Source organism: Umbelopsis ramanniana (genome assembly GCF_025399195.1).
Source record: "Umbelopsis ramanniana AG unplaced genomic scaffold K450scaffold_1, whole genome shotgun sequence".
NCBI classification, from domain to species: Eukaryota; Fungi; Mucoromycota; class Umbelopsidomycetes; order Umbelopsidales; family Umbelopsidaceae; genus Umbelopsis; species Umbelopsis ramanniana.
In genome coordinates, this window is record NW_026252087.1 from 184,919 (window position 1) to 206,719 (window position 21,801).

The 21,801-nt window shown below is 43.3% G+C and overlaps 11 protein-coding genes across 11 annotated transcripts; 6 read left to right on the forward strand and 5 right to left on the reverse strand.

Moving 5' to 3' along the window:
* The first annotated feature begins 5,438 nt into the window (after positions 1-5,438).
* On the forward strand, positions 5,439-6,873 carry K450DRAFT_216733 (uncharacterized protein). Its single transcript, XM_051584916.1, has one exon. The coding sequence runs from the start codon at positions 5,712-5,714 to the stop codon at positions 6,759-6,761; it is 1,050 nt and encodes a 349-aa protein (XP_051449520.1). The 5' UTR covers positions 5,439-5,711; the 3' UTR covers positions 6,762-6,873.
* Positions 6,874-7,089: 216 nt separating this feature from the next.
* K450DRAFT_216734 (uncharacterized protein) lies at positions 7,090-7,952 on the forward strand. Its single transcript, XM_051584917.1, has 2 exons — positions 7,090-7,585; positions 7,699-7,952. The coding sequence occupies exons 1-2, from the start codon at positions 7,127-7,129 to the stop codon at positions 7,756-7,758; spliced, it is 519 nt and encodes a 172-aa protein (XP_051449521.1). The 5' UTR covers positions 7,090-7,126; the 3' UTR covers positions 7,759-7,952.
* Position 7,953: 1 nt separating this feature from the next.
* K450DRAFT_216738 (uncharacterized protein) lies at positions 7,954-9,746 on the reverse strand. The gene is made up of 3 exons (XM_051584918.1): positions 9,285-9,746; positions 9,184-9,206; positions 7,954-8,963 (listed from the first exon to the last, which is right to left on the reverse strand). Exons 1-3 carry the CDS (start codon positions 9,557-9,559, stop codon positions 8,206-8,208), a joined length of 1,056 nt encoding a protein of 351 aa, XP_051449522.1. The 5' UTR covers positions 9,560-9,746; the 3' UTR covers positions 7,954-8,205.
* A 1,235-nt stretch (positions 9,747-10,981) lies between these two features.
* On the forward strand, positions 10,982-11,423 carry K450DRAFT_216742 (uncharacterized protein). The gene has a single exon (XM_051584919.1). The coding sequence runs from the start codon at positions 11,135-11,137 to the stop codon at positions 11,414-11,416; it is 282 nt and encodes a 93-aa protein (XP_051449523.1). The 5' UTR covers positions 10,982-11,134; the 3' UTR covers positions 11,417-11,423.
* Positions 11,424-12,311, reverse strand: K450DRAFT_216744 (uncharacterized protein). Its single transcript, XM_051584920.1, has 4 exons — positions 12,123-12,311; positions 11,916-12,052; positions 11,719-11,844; positions 11,424-11,644 (listed from the first exon to the last, which is right to left on the reverse strand). Exons 1-4 carry the CDS (start codon positions 12,262-12,264, stop codon positions 11,432-11,434), a joined length of 618 nt encoding a protein of 205 aa, XP_051449524.1. The 5' UTR covers positions 12,265-12,311; the 3' UTR covers positions 11,424-11,431.
* A 553-nt stretch (positions 12,312-12,864) lies between these two features.
* Positions 12,865-13,845, forward strand: K450DRAFT_216745 (uncharacterized protein). The gene has a single exon (XM_051584921.1). The coding sequence runs from the start codon at positions 12,926-12,928 to the stop codon at positions 13,739-13,741; it is 816 nt and encodes a 271-aa protein (XP_051449525.1). The 5' UTR covers positions 12,865-12,925; the 3' UTR covers positions 13,742-13,845.
* A 599-nt stretch (positions 13,846-14,444) lies between these two features.
* Positions 14,445-15,044, forward strand: K450DRAFT_216746 (uncharacterized protein). Its single transcript, XM_051584922.1, has one exon. The coding sequence runs from the start codon at positions 14,536-14,538 to the stop codon at positions 14,992-14,994; it is 459 nt and encodes a 152-aa protein (XP_051449526.1). The 5' UTR covers positions 14,445-14,535; the 3' UTR covers positions 14,995-15,044.
* A 101-nt stretch (positions 15,045-15,145) lies between these two features.
* Positions 15,146-17,053, reverse strand: K450DRAFT_216747 (uncharacterized protein). Its single transcript, XM_051584923.1, has one exon. It carries the CDS (start codon positions 16,974-16,976, stop codon positions 15,240-15,242), a length of 1,737 nt encoding a protein of 578 aa, XP_051449527.1. The 5' UTR covers positions 16,977-17,053; the 3' UTR covers positions 15,146-15,239.
* Positions 17,054-17,546: 493 nt separating this feature from the next.
* On the forward strand, positions 17,547-19,662 carry K450DRAFT_216750 (uncharacterized protein). The gene is made up of 4 exons (XM_051584924.1): positions 17,547-17,787; positions 17,895-17,931; positions 18,004-18,119; positions 18,236-19,662. Exons 1-4 carry the CDS (start codon positions 17,764-17,766, stop codon positions 19,406-19,408), a joined length of 1,350 nt encoding a protein of 449 aa, XP_051449528.1. The 5' UTR covers positions 17,547-17,763; the 3' UTR covers positions 19,409-19,662.
* K450DRAFT_216753 (uncharacterized protein) lies at positions 19,501-19,928 on the reverse strand. The gene has a single exon (XM_051584925.1). The coding sequence runs from the start codon at positions 19,814-19,816 to the stop codon at positions 19,592-19,594; it is 225 nt and encodes a 74-aa protein (XP_051449529.1). The 5' UTR covers positions 19,817-19,928; the 3' UTR covers positions 19,501-19,591.
* On the reverse strand, positions 19,663-21,216 carry K450DRAFT_216756 (uncharacterized protein). Its single transcript, XM_051584926.1, has one exon. The coding sequence runs from the start codon at positions 21,065-21,067 to the stop codon at positions 19,916-19,918; it is 1,152 nt and encodes a 383-aa protein (XP_051449530.1). The 5' UTR covers positions 21,068-21,216; the 3' UTR covers positions 19,663-19,915.
* Positions 21,217-21,801: the final 585 nt, after the last annotated feature.

The following is a 21,801-nucleotide window of genomic DNA, read 5'->3' on the forward strand; positions in this document are numbered from 1 at the left end:
CTCAAGTTAACCAGTGTCGCGCAACATCAGCTCAAGAAGTTTCAATCTAAACGAGCGGAAGGAGGATCGCCACAGATCAATGTAGCTAAAACTAATACTAGACGAGACAGCACCAACTCAAGCATTGTGTCTGAAGCAGCAGGCAATACAGCTTCTCATGGTGTTTTGTAAGGCCTCTATAGAATGGCAAGTGCCTTAACTGCCGGTTGCTCTGACACGTCGCTTTACACTTTGACAGGGACCAGGAAGCGGATCTGCACAAGGCAGAAGATGGAAACAGGCATGAGATTGAGCATTCAGAAACCCAAAACGACAAGCTAGATCTTAATGGAAAAGAGGTAGACATATTGTCGAGAATTTTGGGTCAGCGGACGGCGCAATTGACATGTATCATTTGTTTTGCAGGGCAAAGTACTGCCTGATGACCACTACTTAACGGCAAAAGACGATGTTCAAGAGGATGTTGAAGGCTACAGAGCCAAGATAGGCGAGCTGACTCGGCAAGTTGACAACATGCAGCAACAAATAGACCATCAAACTGATGAACTGAATCGTCAGCAAGCTGAGAGGGATGAATTGATGAATTCGTCTGCATCCACTACCAACGAAGCCAAATCGATGCAACAAAAGCTTGAACAATCTCTTAACTCTGCACTTGCAGAATTGGATACCGCTAGAGCTGAACTGGCAAAGAAGACGGAAAATTTTGAGAAAGAATTGAAGACAGCTTCCCAGAATTTAGCAGATCAAAAAGCGGAAGGAGACAAGGCTTCCGAAGAGTATAGAGACTTCAAGGGAAAACATGACGCTGTGAAGAAAGAAAAAGAAGACTTGGCAAGACAAGTAGAGGAATTGAAGACCACCATTAAGGAGCATGAAACGAATGAAAGCTCTGCCAAAGCATCTCAATCGCAACTCATTGCAAAGGCCAACTCATCTAGATCCGACTTTGAACGCAAACTTATTCAGGCACAAGCTCAACTTCAGAGAGCTCATAAGGAACATAAGACATCAGAGCAACTTATGAAGAATGAACTTGAAGCTATAAAGAAACAGCTGGATGAACAGCGTCAGCTAAATGAGAAATCATCCACGGACCAAAACGCAGTTCAAGAAGTTTCGGAAAAGGCTGAAAGAGAGAAAGCGGACCTGTTGAGCAAAATTCAAACTTTAGAAACGGAGTTGATGAACAACAAGAGCCAACACGAGCATATGACCAAGTCTCATGATGAGGCCATTTCTGAGTTAAAGTCCAGAGAGGAGGAACTCAAGACAAAACTCACGGAAGCTGAAGCCAATCTCAAACAGATGAAGGATGACAATGAGACCGGTGCAAAGAAATTACTGGAAGACCAGCAAGCGAAACTTCGGGCTTCTGAGGAGGAATTACAGGCAATTAAGAATGAACTCGACCAGCAAAAATTGAGCAGCCAGCAATCGCTGGATGAGCATGTTGCGAAGGTCAACCAGATACAGGAAGCACATGATACGGCTCAACAAACGATCTCCCTCAAAGACCAGGAAATTGAAAAGGCTCGAGAAGATCACCAATCTTTGCGGCAAAAGTTTGAGGATGTCAACACGGCACTAGCAGAGCATCAACAGAAGTCTGGTTTAATACCTAAATTGGAAGCACAAATTAGCGAACTTCTAAAGAAAGAAGAAGAGGCATCGAATAACTTAACTGCGGAGCAGGCAGCAACAGAACGTCTGCAAGCAACACTTGACAGCCTGAATGAAACTTTGAATTCAAGCACAAGCGACAATGATGCTAAATTGCAGAATTTGATCATGTCCCATAACAAAGAGAAGACTGAATGGGATGAAGCGACAGATAAGCTAAAAAGCGAAGTATCAGAGGTCGAGAAACTCACAGTAACGTTACGTGAAACAGTAGCACAGCAAGAGCAAGCTATCAAGGAGAAAGAAGAACAGTTGTCGGCACTCAAAGAGAATGTAGACAACGCCAAATCTATTACCGAACAGATCGAAAACGAGAAGGATAGCTTGCAAAAAGAGCTCATCGCTTTGAAGGGCAAGTACGACAGTGTAATGAAACAAAAGGAGAAAACCCAAGCAGAGATTGAACAGCACTTAGCCAACATCACGCAGCTACGGAAATCTGAAGAAAATGTATCATTGCAACTGAACAAGCTTTCACAAGAATTTGAAGCATATCGCACTGAGACAGAGAAGGGACAGGAGGCGACTTCAGCTAAACACAAAAATGCTATGGAAAATGCAGCTCAAGCCGCCATGGATCGCGAAAAAGAACTTCAAGAAAGCTTGGAGAAGTTGGGAACTGAGAAAGGACAGCATGTATCCAACATTGCTCAGTTACGTGAATCACACGCCGACACATCATCCCAACTTGAGAAAGTATTACAAGACCTTGAAACTCATCGCATTGATACATTGAAGGAACAAGAGGCTATGTCTTTGAAGCATAGAGAAGATCTGGATCAGGCAGCTCAAGAAGCCGAAAGCCGTGAACAAAAACTTCAAAATAGTCTGCAGAAGTTAGAGAATGAGATCGAACAACATGTTTCAACTATTGACCAGCTACGTGAATCTCACAGCGACTCTTCATCCAAGCTTGAGAAGGTGTTGCAGGAATTTGAAGCCTACCGTACCGAAGTCTCGAAGGAGCAAGAAGCTACATTCCTAAAGCATCAAGAAGTCATGGAGAAAGCAACACAAGACTCTTTGAGCCAAGAGAAAGAAATGAAAGCAAAGTTGCAGGAGTTGGAAAATGAAATTGAGCAACACGTCTCCAGTATCACCGAGCTTCGTGATTCCAAGGCTGACACATCGTCACAATTAGAAAAGGCTATGCAAGAATTTGAAGCATATCGCGCCGACATGCTGAAGGGACAAGAAGCATCAGCCTCAAAGCATAAAGAAGCCATGGATAGAGCAACCCAACAAGCCTTACATCGAGAACAAGAACTTCAAGCAAGTTTGCAAACGTTGCAGAGTGAAATGGAGCAGCATGTTGCCAATATCAATGAGCTGAGTGATTCTAAGGCAGATACAGCATCTCAGCTTGAACAGGCTTTGCAGGATTTCGAAACCTTCCGCGCTAACACAGCAAAGGAAAAGGATGAAACAGAATCTAGCCATAAAGCTGCCATAGATAGAGCTGCCCAAGATGCTTTGAAGCGAGAGGAAGAACTCCAGGCCAGTTTAGACGAGATGAAGAATGATATCCAAAGAATCGACGCAGCCAAAAAGGAGATAGAGCAGCAAAAGTCTGAATTGGAGATGGAGCTTGAAACGCTCAAGGTAAGCCATGAACATCCAGCAGAGGGTTAAGTAAATTCAGATATTTGTAAAGCTAATATACAACGCTTTAGTCCATTGCTTCAGATCTGGAGTCTCAAAACTCGCAAAACGTGCAGACGATTAATGACCTTGAACATGTTAATTCTACGAAAACGGCTCAAAATGATGAACTTTCTCAATCACTGCAAGCGGTCAAGGCTGAATTGCAACAAAGTAATGATACCGCAGCAAAGGAAGCAGAGACCAAGGAGCAGCGTATTCATGAACTGCAAGCACAAGTTAACAAACAGGAGAAGATTGCCACCAACAACCTTCAACAACTTGAAGAAGTCAGCGAAAAGCTTCAGAGGATCAACACAGAGTGCGAAGGTTATCGTGCTGAAATTGAACAGTTAACAACTGAGAAGCAAGCAATGGAGGCTGATATCACAATGTACATAGCTACCAAGACAAGCTTGCAAGAGCAAATTACCAATTCGACCTCTCAAATTGCAAAGTTGGAGCAAGACCTAACAAACTCAACAACTGAAAAGGACGCTTTAAGTGAAGAAATCTCCAGTTTGAAAACTGCTCACAACGAAGAAATAGCCAAGATCAAATTGAGTCTGGAGAAGTCACAGGAAGAAGCCAAGTCTTTGGATGCAGAAAGGTTGGCATTATTGTCCTCACTAGAGGAATCTAAGAAGACAGCTGATCAGCAGGCAAAGACGTTACATGCTGAGCTGAAACAATTGAAGACAAATGAAGTCGAATTGAAAAATGAAATCCAGCAGCTCGAATCGAAGCTAGGTGAATATCAAGTGGACAACGGTAGACTCAGCAAACAACTGGAAGATGCACAGTTGGCCAAGCAACATTTAGAGGACGAGTTGCGAACTGAATTGTCTCTTCATCAACAAACGGCTGAGTCGAACCAAAAGGATGCTGCTAAGGAAATTGAACGATTGACTGGTGAACACTCGACTGTACGCGAAAAACTTGAAGCAGCGGAAGCTTTAGTGGTTCTTGAACAAAACAAATTGGCGAGTGCTCAAGCTGAGCATGAAAAAAATATGCTGGAAGCAAATGGAAAGCAGCAGTCCTTGGTGGAGGAGATGGATGACCTTCGTCAAACGCATGACAAGAGCATTACAGAGCTGAAGAATGCTCTTGAACAAGCAGAAAGCCAAACCTCTTTGCTTCAACAAGATCTAGATCATCGACAATCATTATTGGATGACCTCCAGTCCAACCACAGCTTATTGGAAGAACAACTTACAAACCTTCGACTTGAACATGAAAAACTGAACCAAAACAGTAAGGCTACATCCAAGCGCCTTGCAGCCAAAATTTTACAACATAAAACGCAACAGAAGGAATTCGAGGATCAGAAACAATTGTTAGCAAACGAGGTATCTGATTTGCAAAAGGCAAAGGGCGACCTTCAGTCCGAGCTGGATGATGTCAAAGAAGAATACAGAAAAGAAATGCTGGATTCTCAATCAAAGATCTCAAATCTCGAAAAGGACAAAGCTATAGTAGAAAGTGATTTGACGTCGGCAAGAGCCAAAATCGATTCCATGTTGATCGAGCACACCATGACCAGCGACAAACTTCGATCAGAATTGGAGGATACTATCTCCCAGCACCAATCTCAATTGCAGCAGCAACATGAAACTCAGGTAGCCCGCGACCAACAAATCTCTCAGCTTGAACATCAAATCTCGTCACAAGTTGAGGAAATCACCAAGCTGCATGCTGATCTTGCCAAGAATGAGAACAAACTGGCGGAAGCAAAAGCGCAACTTGTTGAAACTCAATCATCGGCCGAAGCGGAACGAAGAACCATCATTGCCAAAAATGACGAACACGCGAAGCAGCTGCAATTAAAGCTTGAATCTAAGATGACAGAATTAGAGGACATACGGACATCACTGCAGTCAACGATCGATGACCAGTCGCACAAGAACAAAAAGCTTCAAAAGGAGAACGACTCTGTTTTGGAACAGTTGAGAGAGTCAAATAGTCAAGTTGACGCTTTGTCTCAAGATTTATCAGCCGAAAAAAGCACTGTCTCTAATTTGAAAGACCAACTGAGCAATGTCGAAGAGCAGTTGGCTCAAGGGAATCGCAAGATCGAAGGTAAGCGTTTATTTAATTGCACAGAAATGAGTTGATCATGTTCCGTGACTTACAGTGTGGGTCACACAGATCTGACCGCCAACAGTGACGAAAAAACCGCCGAGATCCATGCTTTGCAGTTGGAGTTGAGTGGACTAAGATCAGAACTTGAAGCAACTGGTGAGAACCACTCAGCAGCATATAGTCAACTTACAGCCGCTTTGAAGGAACGAGAAAGTGCACTTGAGAAACTCAAGCAAGAACATGAAGCATCCAAGCTCTCTCATGAAAATAACTTGGCCGATGTCCAATCGTCGTACAAAGAGATGGCACACAGAGCGTCGGATCTGGAAGCTGAGGTAGCAACAATCAAAAAAGATTATGCGCAGAGCGAAAAGAGACTTCAGGCAGCCAACGTAACGCTCGAAGACGCAAAAGCTGAACACCAGAGTGCCTTGGAGATACTACAAAAGCAGCTGGATGACACCAACGTTCAAATCTCTGAAACTCGTGCTCAACTATCAGATACTCAACGTGAACGACAAGCTATGGAAGAAACTGCCACTACGTCACAAGACGAGCTAGCTGCCTGTAAGCGTGACATCGAAAACATGGCAGAGAAACTTACTACATTGGAAGCAAATTTTGCCCGATCACAGCAAGAATTGGCAACTTCTGATGCGAAGCTTTTGTCGATCACACAGGATAGGGAAGCCACGGAAAATAGCCTACGTGCTGAACTTGAACACGCAGAATCTTCATTGAAAGAAGCACTTTCGCAAATTTCTGACCTGAAAGCACAGGTTTCTGAAGCGCGAAAACAAGAAGAGGTATTGTTGGCCAGCCAAGTACCTGAGGACGAGCTGCAAAGTCTTAGAAACCACATGAAGGCAACTGAAGAGAAATATGAAGCTGAAGTCAAACAACTTCGCCAGCAAGTCCAAGACAGTGAGAGCCGTCTAGAACGACAACTCGGTGCGTTCAATACCATTAGAGGAGAGCTTACGGCGGTACGGGAACGTCAACTGGATCGGGAAGACGAAATAGAACAACAAATGCAAGCTCAAATTGATGAACTTCATCTAGATTTAACCGAAGCTTTTGAGAAAAGGAAACTTGCTGAAGATAAATTAGCTCAGAATGGGTTAAGTCCCGTCAGCGAGAGAGGATTTTGGGTATCGGATGATGGGCAAACCGATACTGACCAATCTGATGGTGATGAAGAAGAACTTAGCCATCACCAAGAGCCTGAAGCGGTTGGAAAGCACCGCAGCCCGAATTTAGGAAGGATACCACCACTTCAAAAGCCTCGATTTTCTGAATTCCATCATGTCCCACAGTGCAGTGGATGTCTGAGCGAAGCCTTTGACATATAGAATTGTGTTAATAAAAGCCACTATAAATGCTGCTTATATTCATTTCTCACTCTTTGTCGTTACATTAATGTAATAAAAATTATATTTGTTTTCTCTTACACTTTGATCAGAACAATAGTACTCAATCTTGCCCATCCTCTTCATTTCACGAGGTTGTTGGCGGGTGCAACCAGCGTCCTTGCCGAGCTGAAAGCACTCAGTCATGTTATTGTTCGGGACAGCTTTATATGGTCAGGTGTCGGTACTTCGTTACACCACAGTCGCTATTTCCTTTCTTTGAATATAAACTTGGATTACTTGAAAACAAGCTGATCATTTTCAGTAGCAAACCACTTCTTCCTTCTGCTCTATTTTTTTCAAATATCATGGCCACACGATATCCCGAAAACATGTTGGTGCCGACACCTTCTCCCCTCTTTTTTCCGTCTGCATCGCCCACACCAAAAATGCAGGCATCTCCGTCCAAACGACAGCCGACACCGGTGGATTGGGCTAGAGAAGAGTTTTTTGCAACTGTATTCGACCATATAGTTCCTCAATTACGCATGAACAACAAGACTCCTCCCAATAAACTACTGGAGCAACATCGTAACATTAGAGCTCTTGTTGAGTCTGTGCGAGTCGAAACTTTATGGCGATCACCTAGCCCGGCTATTCCGCGTCCCATTCCGAGCGAAGCTATGATTCATGTTGCTCCTGTCATTCGTCGACGAACTCCAGTAAATGAACTCTACGCTACTCCTGAACCTTCCATTCAATCGTGGTCGAAATCTGATGTGTCGTCCAAAGGGAGCAGTACAAAGCTTAGCAACCTTTTTAACAAGATGAAAAATGCCGCCAAAACACCTTTTCGTCGAATATCCAGAAAATAAGCTTGAGCCATGAGGATGACATTGACAGGGTTTGAGTGATCCGATTTTTTTGATATATTCTGGACATATCTCCCCTTTTTTCATGTATATGTGTTCTCCACTTCTTCCCACACTGTCCTTCATAACCCTTTGTATCCAAATGCCATTTAGTTTCCATGTATTTACCCTTCGATATCACAACCAGATCTTCATCCATGTAGTATTTTTCTTTGTTCCACTTTCCTAACCTAACCTCGCCCATTCAATATTATCCATATGTCACTATCGTTTCCAACGGTTATAAAACCCCAATTTACTCTATCTAAATGGGATCAATTGTACAAATTTTATCCACACTACCTCTCACCTTTTATTATTGTAGCCTTCTTTTAAATGAGAAATACTTGTTTCCCCACCAAAAAAGAAACAAACAGAAACGGAAACAATGAAAAACAACCTGGTAACCAACCAATGTATATGTATAAAGGTTTTTTGTATGACTATGTGCAAGGATTTTTTTTTCGGCTATCAGCGACCAACGCCGAAAAAAGGATTATAGAGAACTATGTATATTGTCGAGGAAATGGGTGACATCAAAGGTTGGTAAGAGACCGTGGACGGCTTTGCATTTTAGCTCCTGAATGGCGTTGCATTTTCATTTTGGTGACCCATGCAATGGGAGCGATTCCAGCGGAAATGCTTTGATACAGCAACCAGGAAGCACAAAGAGCGATAAGGCTTTGTACCATTTGTACAAGTAGGAGAGCCAGCTCCGTTAATGATTCGGGGGGCTGATCGACAGGTCCACCCCGGTTAGGCGCCAAATCGAAAGCTGCATCTTCTTTATCTGATCGCCAAAATTCAACCCAGTAAGACATCACAACAGACTGACTTGGAGAAATCAATTGTTTGTGTATTTCGGCATCTTCATCGTCACTGTCCCAAAGTACGTCATCAGGAAACGCTTGAATGATAGGTGATTCCGGTAGAAATTGAACTTCAATCACATCTGGGTTGAAATGCACCACCTCCCTAGGCCATGACTGATGCCGAACAGGTTCCTGAAGATCTTTTGTGGCGGTGTTGCCATTTGGATGGCGCAAAGACCAGTCTATCAAGAGCCCGGGAGTCGTGGTTCGTTTCAGCACTGGTTTCAATTTGGATGCTACTTCATCCAGGGTATCAAACGATGAGCTTGTTGAAGTGGCGGGAGAAAGACATGAAACGGAGGGGGACGAATATCCAGTGGCGGAAGATTGTGTTGATGGTGTCAACAAACCATCGGCGGCAGCATGGCGCATTTCAAAGTTATCATCGTCATCATCTTTTCGGTATAATGGCCCATAAAGCCCTATGAAAACACGATGACATGGAGGTTAGAACTATTCCAGATTGGTGTATATATATAAAAAAAAATATTTTTTTTAAGCTTAAATTGGCATTCACGGCGACAATGAGCTCGAACGTAGTACCACATGCCCAGTACCCGATTCATTCTATGCAAGTGGCGGCACACCAAGCTCAAGCACTTGAAGTAAAAAAGAAAAAATTAAAGAGAATATTCTTCTTACATGTAATATCATTATCACGTTGCCTGGAAGAACATGCAAAAAATTTTGTCAGCAGATTAATCTATTTCACAATCGCCACATCCGGTCTGTTCTGTTCTTACCAGTTGATAGACACAGGGTTGATCTTTGAGTTGGATGAACCGAGTCCAGATGTGCAGCGCAAACTTATCTGGCGCCACAGGGTATTTTCAAATCGTCTTAACCGACTTCGCTCACCAACAAGACGTTGTTGTTCTCGAGGATTCTCAAATGATTCGGGTGCCGACAACAGAACGGCGGTTTGAGAAAGTTGTTGTCGAGTTTGAGAATGGGCAAATATAAGATCATCTAAATCCCAATCATGTGATAGATAATCGACGCATATATAGGCTTTCATGTATGTAGAACAAGCAGCGAGGAAAGATAAGAAAGAGAGAAGAAGAAAACAAGATACGGTATTTTTTTCCCAAATGTAAAAGAATTTTTTAAGATGCAAGCAAAAGGAGAAAGACAAAAGAAAGGGACAAGATAGGACTGAAAGGCTAAAGTCACCCCCCTTTTGCCACACTCCATCCCGAAACTGCTAACCTTCCGTTTTTCATGCTGGTGGATTAGAGAGCCTTTTTGCAACAAGAGAAACGCCCTTCAAACCGTCTAAACCAAGTGTGGGGAACTACTTGGGTGGTGGCTCGAGCCCACAGCATAAATATAATGAAAGTTTATAATACTCTTTGGCCAGCAAATCAAATCGGAAAAAGTATGACAAAAAGTCACCAGGTTTGGTTCATCCTTTGGCGATCGCGTATCAATGAGGACTGAATTCCTTTCTTAATATGGGATATTTGTTTGCACAGCATGAAGACTCCAACATGAGTGTGAGAAAAGGAAAATTCGACGTGGAGAACAAGCGGTTGGGAACAAAAGGGTTTCCAGCCAACATCTTGTGGAACTAACCTTATGTTTTTGCCCAAAGAAAAAAAAAAAAAAAAGGTGGTCATAGATAGGCGGGGGTGCTGACGAACGACTTATAATGCGGATGGTGATTTACCAAAAAAAGCTGGACATGCACTGATAAGAATAGCTAAGCACACCTTCTCACTTGCTCTCCGTATTTGTTGTTTGTTAGTGTTCCAGCAGATTATTTGCAGGCAAATTTGGTAATGCACAGTGGGTAGGAAGGGTCGGAATGGGTATAAATTACATGTGAAGTTGTGAAGTAAAAGTAGAGGCGGTCTCCTGCACATTTTGGCACTTTGGACCCGGAATGATGAGTCAAAGCAATTAACCACAATTAACCACATGTGCCCAAATCCGACTGCTTGATATTGAAACATAGCCAAGGGGTCTGTTGGTGAATAGCTTGACGGAAAACGTGCGCTCAATTTCAACCATCTTCATGCCGTTTAGCGCCACCAGGCTTAGCCAACTGCATGCTGCTGCCGTCGAACTTCTATAAAACTTATTCCAACGGTAACTTGCTTTTGTAAATTGGTTCCTACTATATAGCTGGAGAGTTCACCCTGCTTCTTTGTGTGTTGATAAGCTTTGTATCTTCACACTCACCAATCAACTGTTGCCTTTATGCCATTCATTTACAATATGGACTAGATGTGGTGGCTACACCGTTTTCCTAAAACATCTTGTACCAGTCAGTCGGGTTGGTTAGCATCAGAACAGTCCTGGCGCTGGAAGGCAATCATTCGCTCATGGATGGACAAGTTGAGCCCATACCATACAGGAATACAGTTAAATTGTACGATATCTGAACTTGTTTTTGCCGTGCTGAACCCTTACTGATTTTTCCATTTGAAAAAAAAAGGCATTCACGAATGCCTATCATGATTTTGTGTTGACGACTTTGACAGTATTAGATGCACCGAGCGTCGTGATAAGCTGATTCACAAAGACCATATCGACTTCCTAGACTAAATTTTAAGGAGCTGGAACACGTTTACACCCGAAAGTGATCGTCATGATTAAACAAACCGGTATCTCGCCAAGCAGTTTCATACTGGACTGGACTATTCTAACGAACCGAGCGTCGGATTGCCCAAAATTTTCAATACCAGTACAACCGGCATACACCCATCATAGCAAGATATCCCTCGCGCATCATCAAGCTAGAAATTTTAAAAAAAAATCGAAACAAGCCTATATTTACAAAATTGCACTTCAAGAGCATTCTGAGCCTCACTCTTCGCCCTACTGTAGCCCTCACTCGAAGCATAAATTGTTCACAAGTAAACTACTGTAGGTTAATCTCGGTTTTCTAATCATCATAATCATCATCCTCCATAGTTTCCCGCCCTCGCTTTGAATTCGACAGAATGCTATTGTCTTGATCGGGTCCTGGGTAAGATAATGATGCTTCCTCCGCTTGGTAGTCGGGCATATCAGCATCTTCAGACATCGTTCGTTGTGGTATAGTCTGGCTGTCGTCTGCAGAGGGCTTCGAGACGAGATTTTTAGGCGGCGGCGGTGCCTATAGCGACGCAAAACGCGATCAGTCACCTCCTCCATCCTTCGCTGTATCTGTAATATTTCAATTTCACTTACATTGGGGGTTACTTGGAAATTTATCGCTGTAAGACAATGTTTTTCATGTGGTAATCGAATACCGTACTTCTCAGGAATGAGAGGCAAAGGCACCTTGTTTTTTTCTTGAGCAAGTTCCAATAGAAACTAGAACAAAAAAAATTCATCAGATTTCCCTTTTTTGAATGCTATCCACTTTGCTGACCGAGTGAACTTACTTCTCGAGGTGGTGGAGCGGTGAAGGAGTGACTGACACGTCCCTGTACGGCCAGTTGTACGTCAGCAAGATCAATATCCTGCCGCCCTGCATGCTCAGCATACACTAGAGCATCTTGAAAAACATCTGACGTATATCCTTGAAGTGAAAATGAAAAGTTAGGCACACATGCTCGGATTTTATGTCGAAAAGATGCCATGGTACGCACTGTGAGCAAATTCTAATAACTGATGAACAACTTTGGGATCAAAGTCGTGTACACCGTGTGATTGCAACAATAGAGATATAATTTTGGCGTCTCTAGGCTGTTGTTGTCCTGAGTCACGCTGCTGTTGCCGCTGTCGATTCATCGTTTACTATCGGTGCGATTAACGAGATTGCAGTGTGTTTTGGCGACGAGGTGTGAATTCCATTTCCAACTCCGAGTCTCCTAAACTTTTCTCTGCCAAGTCACATGCCTCTTGAAGCCCAGAGGTAAATGATGGCCAGAAAAATAACCGCGAACTTGCTCAACTGCTCATTTCATAACATGGATCAGAAAATATAGTCTACGTCTTTGATGAAATCGCTTCAAAGTTAGGTTTTTTGAAATATATTAGCCATTTATCATAGGTAGTTTTGTAATTCTAGTTCACTTGGAGTTAATGCAACTACTCTGCTTTTAGCTTCCGCCTCCTGCCTTAAAGGCTGTTTTGAGACGAAAGTAATTTTGCAGACTTAAGCTTTCTAATCATTCAACGTTCAAGAATGTTCTGATTACATGAGATTGATGTTGACAACGTAAATTGAATCAGGTATCATGCACGTCAAAGGTACAATTTACGTAAAACCAGTCACAGCGCCTTACGTTTTGACTGTAGCTCGATCACACAAATTATTAATGCTGGTGTTAATGTTATTTCGTTGACTTGCACAAAATCCAACTCGTTGCCATATAAAAAGCGAGCATGCTCAACCCTCCAAAAAACCATATCCATATCCAAATCAAAATCAAATTTAAACAACACAACCATGACTTCATACCTAGTAACAGGCGCTTCCAGAGGCATTGGTCTCGAGTTCATTCGTCAGCTCAGCGAAGACTCCAAGAACACTGTCATTGCCCTTGTCCGAAATGCTGCCAAGTCCGTCTATCTGCAAGAAATCACTCATCTTCCTAACGTCCATGTGGTGGAAGGCGATGTCACTTCAATCGAGACTATGAAAAAGGCAGCCGAAAGTGTTACCGCTATCACTGGTGGCACATTGGACTATATCATTGAAAACGCTGGTGGAGACATAGGAACAGACACTTCTCTTGCTAATCCAAACAGGGATCCTTCGACCCTCGTCGAAGAGCTTAAAGGAAACTTTGAGCTGAATGCCGTGTCAGCAGTCATCACCACCAACGCATTTTTGCCCTTGCTGCGTAAAGGCAAGGCAAAGAAAATCATCCTTATCTCTTCAGCAATAGGAGACCTTGAGTTCACCCGAATCACCGGATTTGTAGGCATCCCAGCCTATGGTGTTAGCAAAGCTGCATTGAACTACATCGCTCAAAAGTATGCTGCTGAATTGGCTGCCGAGGACTTTGTTGTTTTGGCGTTGTCACCAGGACTTGTGGATACTAGTAGCACTAAGGAAGGGGAACAAACTCAGCCTTCAGAGGAGGATATAAAGAAAATGCAAGCTATTTTTGAACAGTGGGCCAAGTCTCAACCTGATTGGGATCGGAAGCCATTGACAGTTCAAGACTCTGTTACCAAACAGCTTAAGGTGATTTCCTCTGTAGGCCCAAAGGATAGCGGAAAACTGTTGTCGCAGAACGGCAATACTGCTTGGTTGTAAAGTGCTAGCCGTGCTTTAGTGAAAGTTAGCTGTCACCATAGAGTATAATTTTTTGTTCATTAACATTAACGAATAAAACTATATCTTACTGTAGCAATGTCGTACGATACAGTCTGAACTGTGGAGATTTCTCAATGTACCGGAAAAATTGCTCCAATAGGTGATTCAAATATACTTTCCTTAGTGAAGGCTGTGATTGAAAACCTGAGACCGATGAATAAAGTGTGAATCCATCAACCAACATAGCATATATACATCCAATGTGTAATATATCGTAGTAAAGGTGTTGGTTTACATCCTATCATGAAAGATTGCCATTGGGTAAGTACGCCAGTATTTACTCACTGTGATCAACCGTGTACCAATAGAAACATGGTCCTAATTTGGATTTGTTCAATGACGTACTTCCCGCGATCAGGTAAAGATGAAGCTTGGCACCTGTTCATTTGTACAAGACGGCTATGCTGATAATATACAGTTAAACTACACTTAATGGCATAAGATCATCAATGTATTAACAGATCGTATTAAAAGGCATCCAACGTGGCATTGACGACATTGGTCGGACATGTGGCTTTGGTCTGATCTGACTGTTACCAATGAGTCACCATCAAAACTGTTCTTGATTATTAATTGAACTCGCTGCGGTGTCATCAGGTCCCCATTAAGCGCCACGGTGCGATATCCACAGCTCCAACCAAGGCGGGAAATGAAATTTGCTGAAAGCTTGAGGTCAACTTAAAAGGTGTATTGCTCGCACATCAATTTCTCAGCCAAAATCAAGATATCAAGAAATGACCAAGAAAGAATACGAATTAGCTCAACTTAACGTTGGTCTCACACTGGCTAAATCAGACGACCCCACAATGGCTGGTTTCTATGATAACCTGGACAGGATCAATGCTTTAGCAGAAGCGTCCCCTGGCTTTGTCTGGCGGCTCCAAAGCGATGAAGGCAATGCCACGGATATCAAGCTCTTTGACAACGAACTGATGATAGTAAACGCATCTGTTTGGGAAAGCAAGGATGCACTTTTTCAATTCGTCTACAGGTCTGCCCACAAGGACTTCGTGAAACAACGCAAGCAATGGTTTGCTCAGTGGGATGGTCCTCACATGGTCCTTTGGTGGGTCGAGAAAGGAGTCAGACCCACGCCAGAAGAAGCCAAAGCGAGATTGGAATATCTTGCCAAGAATGGACCGACGCCTCATGCATTTACCTTCCGTTCCATGTTCCCAGCGCCAGACGAATAAATGGAACTGGGATATTGCAACCTACATTTACCTATCCCGTAATTCATGCCATTTGTTAATAAAAATCATTGCTTTATGCGAATTTTGTCCGAGGGAGTTTCCTATTCAAAACCTCCTGACTGCCTCAGGTCACTCTACAAAGCCAAAAAGATGTTGTTTGTCAAAATGTTACAGGTGAATTTATTATTAAAATGAAAAAAAAAAAAAAGTTTTTAAAGTTGTATATAACACTGCTATGAAAAAGATTACTGATGACGAGTAAGCTTTTCGCCAATATCATGTATCAATAATCCCTTTGCAATCAAACCAGGTGTAACAATGGTTTGTTCAATTTTTTTGGGTATGTAGACGCCTACGTTATGAAGAGTATTCCAAGCATTGATCACAAGTTCGGCGGTTGGTTGGTTCAGTGTATGAGCCGGGGTATCGGATTGAAGTAAGGCATTAAATACCAATGCGAGCGTTTTGGGACCAAATACATTGTTAAGAAACGTGGTGGGCGGTAATATTTGCTTGAGCTCATCCTCTTTTAGGTGATATCTGTATCGTGCTGGACGTTTTCGTGGAATGGCAAAATCAATGGTCGCCTTGCGTGTGACATAGTTTGATCCAGTGAGAGCGTCCAGCGCCCAGACCAGGCCAGAAATATTGTTTTCGGAAGCCATAGCACCAATGATCCGTCTCCACATCTTTTCGTCCGGTGTTATGTTATATTTTTCTTGGAATCGAACAATGGCATCTTTTGCATGAGCGGTGTTCCTTTCATTTATACAAACGCCAACGTAGTGAATCAAGGCTTGATAACCGGGGGGTAGACCACGAGCGTCCATGATATCTAGTATTTTGGGGATATCCTGCAAAGCCCTAGCTGGCGCATCATATAACATAGCTTTCATCATGATGGTATACGAGACGGCATCTGGATGAATTGTAGTAAAAGTACCAGGATCAGTGGCCAACAGCGGTGCTCCAAATTCCTCTTCCCATAGATTCTCTAGCCTTTGCAAACGTTTGCGATGGTTCATATTAGCGTTGATCTTGCGACATAAAAGCGAATGCATTTTTTCGTTGATCATCCACGACGTAATGGGAATCTCGGTAGATCGCAGATATTCGTAAATCTGATCCACTCCACTGCTATTGCCATGTCGTCCAACCGCGTTCATAATGACACACCAGCCTATGAAATCCGGATACATATCTCGACTCTGCATGACATCCAGCAATTTGGTAAACCCATCCATATCACCTTGCTTCGCCATGGAGAGCATTAACATACTATACGTGTGTAGAGTCGGTGTATGTCCCTTCTCCAACATTTCGCCGTAGACCGCGTGTACCTGGGAATGTTCTTGACGTTCAAGCAGAATTCGAAGAAGGGTATTATACAAAGCGGTATTGAGGGAAATGTTCAAGCTCTTCATGTCTTCATAGATAGACCATATTTGATTGATATCCATAGGCTCGGTATTTTTGTCGATTAGATTGATCATCATGGAGCAGACGCTGATAATAGTTCGCTCAAATCGGTTTGATATGGGTCTACGAAGTGTGCGCAGACGACGGAAAAATATCTTGTAAATTTCCAGGGCACGGTCAATATCGTTGGCACTAAAGCAGGCGCTAAAGTATTGGCTTATAACGGCATTGGTAGGCATAGAACCATCCTCGAAAATACGCAATATCTGATCGTGAGCTTCTTGTACAGACCCTCGTTTCGACAGGAACAGGACCAACGTACTCTTGGAGAGGGATGATAGATCGCTATCATGCTTCTTCAGCAAATCCGTGTCCATTGGCTTAGATACTGATGCGGTTGAGTAGGCTAGTTTACTGAATGCAGGCTGTATAGCAAGCACTTGCTCTAATCGTGGTATTGACTGTCGGCATCGGTTCATCATGGCCAGGGACGGTGGAATGGAAGGTACATTTGTGCTCGTGCAAGATCTAAAGGCGAAAATGGCCCAAGATCGCGCTTTCATCTTGGTCCAATTCAGCTATTTATCGGGAACTGGGGTAGGTGGCAAGGAATGTCGATTGAGTGGTTTTGATTTTTTTTTTTGCAAACAGCACAATGAACTCTTGTATTGTATTGGCAGTCACGAAATCATCCCAATGGAACGGTATTGGAACAGTTTGGAAACAAGTTTTGAAACTGCCAAGCTGAGCTTCGCTGAGGGGAAAAGTTGAGTCATCAATAAAACTTCGGACTTTGGGCAACGGATAGTTCGCCAACTTTTTTTCTTTTCTGCCCCATTTTTCTCGTTTGCCATCCATTCATCATACACATTTTAGCAAGAATGGCTTGCATTTACGTTTAAATTGCTACTTTTAAACCCGTTTCCACATCACACAATCCAACCACACATTTCCACCCACCACAATCCTCACAAGATGGGTCGCATTTTCGGCTTTACCAGCAACTTTTCCCAACTCCAACATAAATCTCTCTACAACAACGTTTTTGACAATTACAATTTTGTCGCACCACCCAACTGGCAGAAACAATTATAATGCTTTCTCACATTTTACAACCTCGTGTTGACCCCAACACTATTCACCGACCTCAACTAATGAGACGACCATATTCCTCACCCACAGCGGGCCAAGCTCCTGTTCTCATCACAATATCGTCTGACAAAACTGTAGCGGAACCAATGAATCTTAATTTTGCTCCGTCTGGGCTACTCTCTGCTATGTCTATTCCTATTACTGCACGTGGGCTTGGCTCCTTGGCAGTTCGAGCAATTTCTGGCAAGGAGACTCAACATGCTGCCTTTGTTGCTTTTTACCGTAAGTGTGGCAATCCCGATTTGACCAATCATAAAATTTCGGCAATCCATATATTAAAAAAATAATCGATCGCTCATCATACTCAATTTTTTTTCCTTCCATAATAGCTCGCCGTTTACTTGAGCAAGTCGAACCAGCTTCGCTGCCTTCGCATCCCATTGTTGACAGACCTCATCAACTATATATGGAAATCGATCGCACACCTTCCATGGCCGGCTCATCTACGTCATCGTCACGTTCCACTTCTCCCAGTCGGCGAGCCAAAAAACATAACCAAGCGTCGCTGCTACGAGAAATGCGCCGGGTACGAGCAGAAAACGAGATATTGCATGGTGGTATTGCCATCTTACAGGATGACCTCCGTGCGGAGCGTCAGTCTCGTCGAATTGCTGATGAGTGTCACCAACGATATGTTGCCCAAGTTACGCAAGAGAAGGACCACCTTGAGATGGAAACGATCCAGTATCTGCAGCAAATAGAAGATCTCAAGCAAGAAATTCAAGAATTGAAAAGCTCCTCTCGCAATGACACTAGCCTCTCCTATGTTGGCGCTGCTGACAAACGCAATATCTGGGGCTGCCACACTATCGAAGGTGACGAAGATATGATGTGCCACTATCCAGCAGGAGAATCCGCTTTTCCTGATGCTATGGAGCGAGTGGATTGGAGTGAAGACGAATCACTCAACACCCGTGAAGATGATTTAGATGATGAAGAGCAATTTGAATCAGTCGCTTCTTCATTTTTACAACAAGCGTTGCTTTCGGGCTTGACAAGCGCTCGAGTCAACCTTGAATTAGACGATATGACCATCAAGTATGATCCCTCACCACGAACCATTTTGCGTACAGTCACCACCACTTTTGTCACTTGGATGGGGCAACGATTGCAAGTAACGGAATCAGAAGAAGCTCGAAAAGTCATGGTCGATGTCATCCAAAAAGTTTTTCTCGATTTCTGGAAAGTCGTCTTACAACAACATATCCGCACCGAACACGATCAACTTGAATTCCTTTTTGTGGCGGAAGAACATATGCTGCAAGGCAAAGTTCCCAACCTCCAACATCTTGCTGACCAATATCAGCGGCTTCTCTTGATCTTGTACAAATACGACATCGTCGATGGCGATGCTCTCTTGGCTTGGTGGCGAGGGGCAGCCAGTGATGCCAAATTATCCCAAGCCATCCGTGAAACGGCTCAAAAGTTCATCACCTGGATGGAACAGGACGAAATCGATGTGGATGAAGATGTCAGCGATGAAGACAATGATGATAGTGAGGACGACGAAGAAGACCATGAACTATATCCAGAACATGACGACGACGAGGAAGACAAAACCTCTATTTTTAGCGACTATGGTTCGGATGATGCTGGTAGTGCAGATCACGGTAGTCTCATTCCTGACGACTATTCTTCCAATACCGACGAAGATTTACATACCATAGACTACACCGACGTTGCCAACCAGGCGCTTCCAGAAGACAATATCTGTGTTTGTTGTTTTGATGAGCAAGTTAATAACCAAGCCATCACAGGACAGTGCACATCCGATACGAACTGTACCGATGTCGCTGTTGACAAAGCATACAAGGCTAAAAAATCAGTTCGCATTGTTGTCTAAAATGTGAAACTTCTTCGTTCTAAAAAAAAAAAACTTTTTTCCTTCTTGGCTCTACAGCGTTCAACTTTTGCCCTTGTATATTCGAACTCTTTCCTTGAAATTTTCTTTCTTTTTGTACATTGAAACAAACCCTTCCTACATAAACCCGTCGATATATAAAAAAAAAAAAAAAATTTGCTTCCTTCATGCGAGCGGCGCGAAAGGAGTGGTAGAGGAAAAAAGTGTGCTGCCGTGGTTCTGAGTATTGCAACAACGGTTTATATCAAGGTTTGACAGCTCTTTCATCTCTACTTTGTTTTCGAATGAAATCAAAGGCTCCATGACACAACTCTGCGAAGCAATTTGAATGAAACATGGCAGTAGAAATCCACTATCACAAGAGTATACAGCTCTTCCATATCCAACCATCTTTGTTTCTTTCTCTTTAACTTATTTTGCAATGTAGTCCATTAATTACAAGACCACACAGTGGTATTTTATTTGATTTTGTCCACCCTGATGATTTATCTATTCATACCCAATAGGCTTGGCTGACTGTTCAATGACCAATTGGGCACTGGCAGCTGTGAGTCCGGTAAACTTACCTGTCGTCTTGGGATCCTCACCAACAAAGTTGTTAGGGAAACCAGGTTCATATGGCAAGATACTTTCCAAGTAAGCGATCTGATCCTTTGTAAGCTTGATCTTCAACGCCTGTATGTTGTCTTGAAGGTGCTCGACTTTTCTACCACCAACTAATGGGAAGACATTTGGAGCCTTGGCCATGACATAGGCAAGAGCAATGGCAGTAATAGACTTGATGTTATGTTCTCCAGCTACTTTTTCCAATGCTTCACTCATTTTCAATTCCGCCTCTGTCTGCTCGGCTCCATGAAAGCTTCGTAAAGTTTCACCCTTTTTCTTGCGTTCTTCGACGGCTGCTTTAGTCTGAAGCTTGCCACCACCCAGGACATCCCATGGAGCCAAGGCCATTCCAAAGTGACGAGCCATGGGGATGATTTCGCGTTCGAAGTCTCTGGACATGACGTTCCATCTTCCTTGATATACGCTGAACGGGGTCTTTCCATGAGCACGGGCATAATAGTTGGCGGCACTCACCACCCATGCTGGAGAATCCGAAATACCAAGGTATAGCACCTTTCCTTGTTGTACAAGGATATGTAGACTGTCCATTATTTCTTCGATCGAAGTAGTCCAATCCCACCAGTGCAAGTAGAGAATATCAATCCAGTCGGTTTGAAGCTTTTCAAGGGAGTCCCGGACGCTCATATGAAGACTTCGCTTGTGATTTCCACAATGGTTGGGAGCCTTTCCCTTTCCCAATTTGTGAGATTTGTAATCCGAAGTGAATTTGGTGGCGATAACCACTTGATCCCGATTTTTTCGGAGAGCCATCCATTCACCGAGCCAGCTTTCCGATTGCTCGTTTTGGTAGTTATTTGCAGTGTCAATGAAATTGCCGCCAGCGTCATAGTATGCATCCAGGAGTTTGAAGGCAGACTCCTTGTCCATGGACCCCAAAACGCCAGACCAGGCATCTCCAATTGACATGGCTCCTAACTGAAGAGGAGAAACGCGAATGCCCGCGGTGGAGGAAAGGATTCGAAAGCGGCCAAGTTCAGTGGCTGGCTCAGGTGCAGGTGCAAATATGTCGGCCATAGTGAAGATAAACGATTGCTAAAGTTGAATAATGTGAATAAAGCAATCGACACGGTTGACTTTATATGTCTCAATGTATTTGAAAGGTTGGGCGTTAACTCCATGAATCAGAATATACGTAAGCCCCTGGCTAAACTATTGAAACCGACATACGTAAGCGCCTGTCTAGTACCCATGTCGGCGGGCTAGAAACCACTATAGCTGTTGAAGAGTCACATGACCTATCTCAAACCAATTGACCTAGCCATCGAAATGCCGGCAAATCCCTATAGCTCAAGGATCCCGAAAGTATACAGTCATAACATGCAGAGCAGGCGGGTTTTCATACAGCGTGATGCTATTTCTCTCGACAAATGCTCCAGCTAATTTTCAAATCCCGATACGTCAAAGAATCATACTAGCGGCTAATTTGTCGGATGCCGCAGCGAGTTCCTGGATTCTGGGATGATCCACACCCACTCTTTTTCCTTGCTCACTAGTGCTCCAGAGACGATATAGCTCATCGATCATCAGAGATTTAACTGTATATTTTACCCTCGAAACAAACTCAGAAGATGTGAACAATCCTAGGATTCACAACTCGTATAGTGGATTTGTAGCGTTTCATCTGCGTCCTCCGTCAAACTAGCCACAATGAATGTGAAAACAACCGGGTCTGCCCTGTCGTCAACGTAGAAAGCGAAGGAACCGTTCAAGGACGTCCTTAAAACGCAGTCGACATCGGTCATGAAATA

Coding starts and splice junctions, on each gene's coding strand:
- K450DRAFT_216734 (XM_051584917.1), top strand. CDS start 7,127: ATGGCCACACGATATCCCGAAAACATGTTGGTGCCGACACCTTCTCCC. Junction 7,586..7,698: donor TTAGCAACCTTTTTAACAAG/ATGAAAAATGCC, acceptor TATATTCTGGAC/ATATCTCCCCTTTTTTCATG.
- K450DRAFT_216753 (XM_051584925.1), bottom strand. CDS start 19,816: ATGGTTGGATATGGAAGAGCTGTATACTCTTGTGATAGTGGATTTCTA.
- K450DRAFT_216745 (XM_051584921.1), top strand. CDS start 12,926: ATGACTTCATACCTAGTAACAGGCGCTTCCAGAGGCATTGGTCTCGAG.
- K450DRAFT_216756 (XM_051584926.1), bottom strand. CDS start 21,067: ATGGCCGACATATTTGCACCTGCACCTGAGCCAGCCACTGAACTTGGC.
- K450DRAFT_216744 (XM_051584920.1), bottom strand. CDS start 12,264: ATGAATCGACAGCGGCAACAGCAGCGTGACTCAGGACAACAACAGCCT. Junction 11,845..11,915: donor CCGCTCCACCACCTCGAGAA/GTAAGTTCACTC, acceptor TTTTTGTTCTAG/TTTCTATTGGAACTTGCTCA. Junction 11,645..11,718: donor ATTTCCAAGTAACCCCCAAT/GTAAGTGAAATT, acceptor GCGTCGCTATAG/GCACCGCCGCCGCCTAAAAA.
- K450DRAFT_216742 (XM_051584919.1), top strand. CDS start 11,135: ATGATTAAACAAACCGGTATCTCGCCAAGCAGTTTCATACTGGACTGG.
- K450DRAFT_216750 (XM_051584924.1), top strand. CDS start 17,764: ATGCTGCCTTTGTTGCTTTTTACC. Junction 17,788..17,894: donor TGCCTTTGTTGCTTTTTACC/GTAAGTGTGGCA, acceptor CTTCCATAATAG/CTCGCCGTTTACTTGAGCAA. Junction 18,120..18,235: donor AGAAAACGAGATATTGCATG/GTGGTATTGCCA, acceptor GACCACCTTGAG/ATGGAAACGATCCAGTATCT.
- K450DRAFT_216747 (XM_051584923.1), bottom strand. CDS start 16,976: ATGAAAGCGCGATCTTGGGCCATTTTCGCCTTTAGATCTTGCACGAGC.
- K450DRAFT_216733 (XM_051584916.1), top strand. CDS start 5,712: ATGGCACACAGAGCGTCGGATCTGGAAGCTGAGGTAGCAACAATCAAA.
- K450DRAFT_216746 (XM_051584922.1), top strand. CDS start 14,536: ATGACCAAGAAAGAATACGAATTAGCTCAACTTAACGTTGGTCTCACA.
- K450DRAFT_216738 (XM_051584918.1), bottom strand. CDS start 9,559: ATGAAAGCCTATATATGCGTCGATTATCTATCACATGATTGGGATTTA. Junction 9,207..9,284: donor AACCCTGTGTCTATCAACTG/GTAAGAACAGAA, acceptor ATGTTCTTCCAG/GCAACGTGATAATGATATTA. Junction 8,964..9,183: donor ACGTGATAATGATATTACAT/GTAAGAAGAATA, acceptor GTGTTTTCATAG/GGCTTTATGGGCCATTATAC.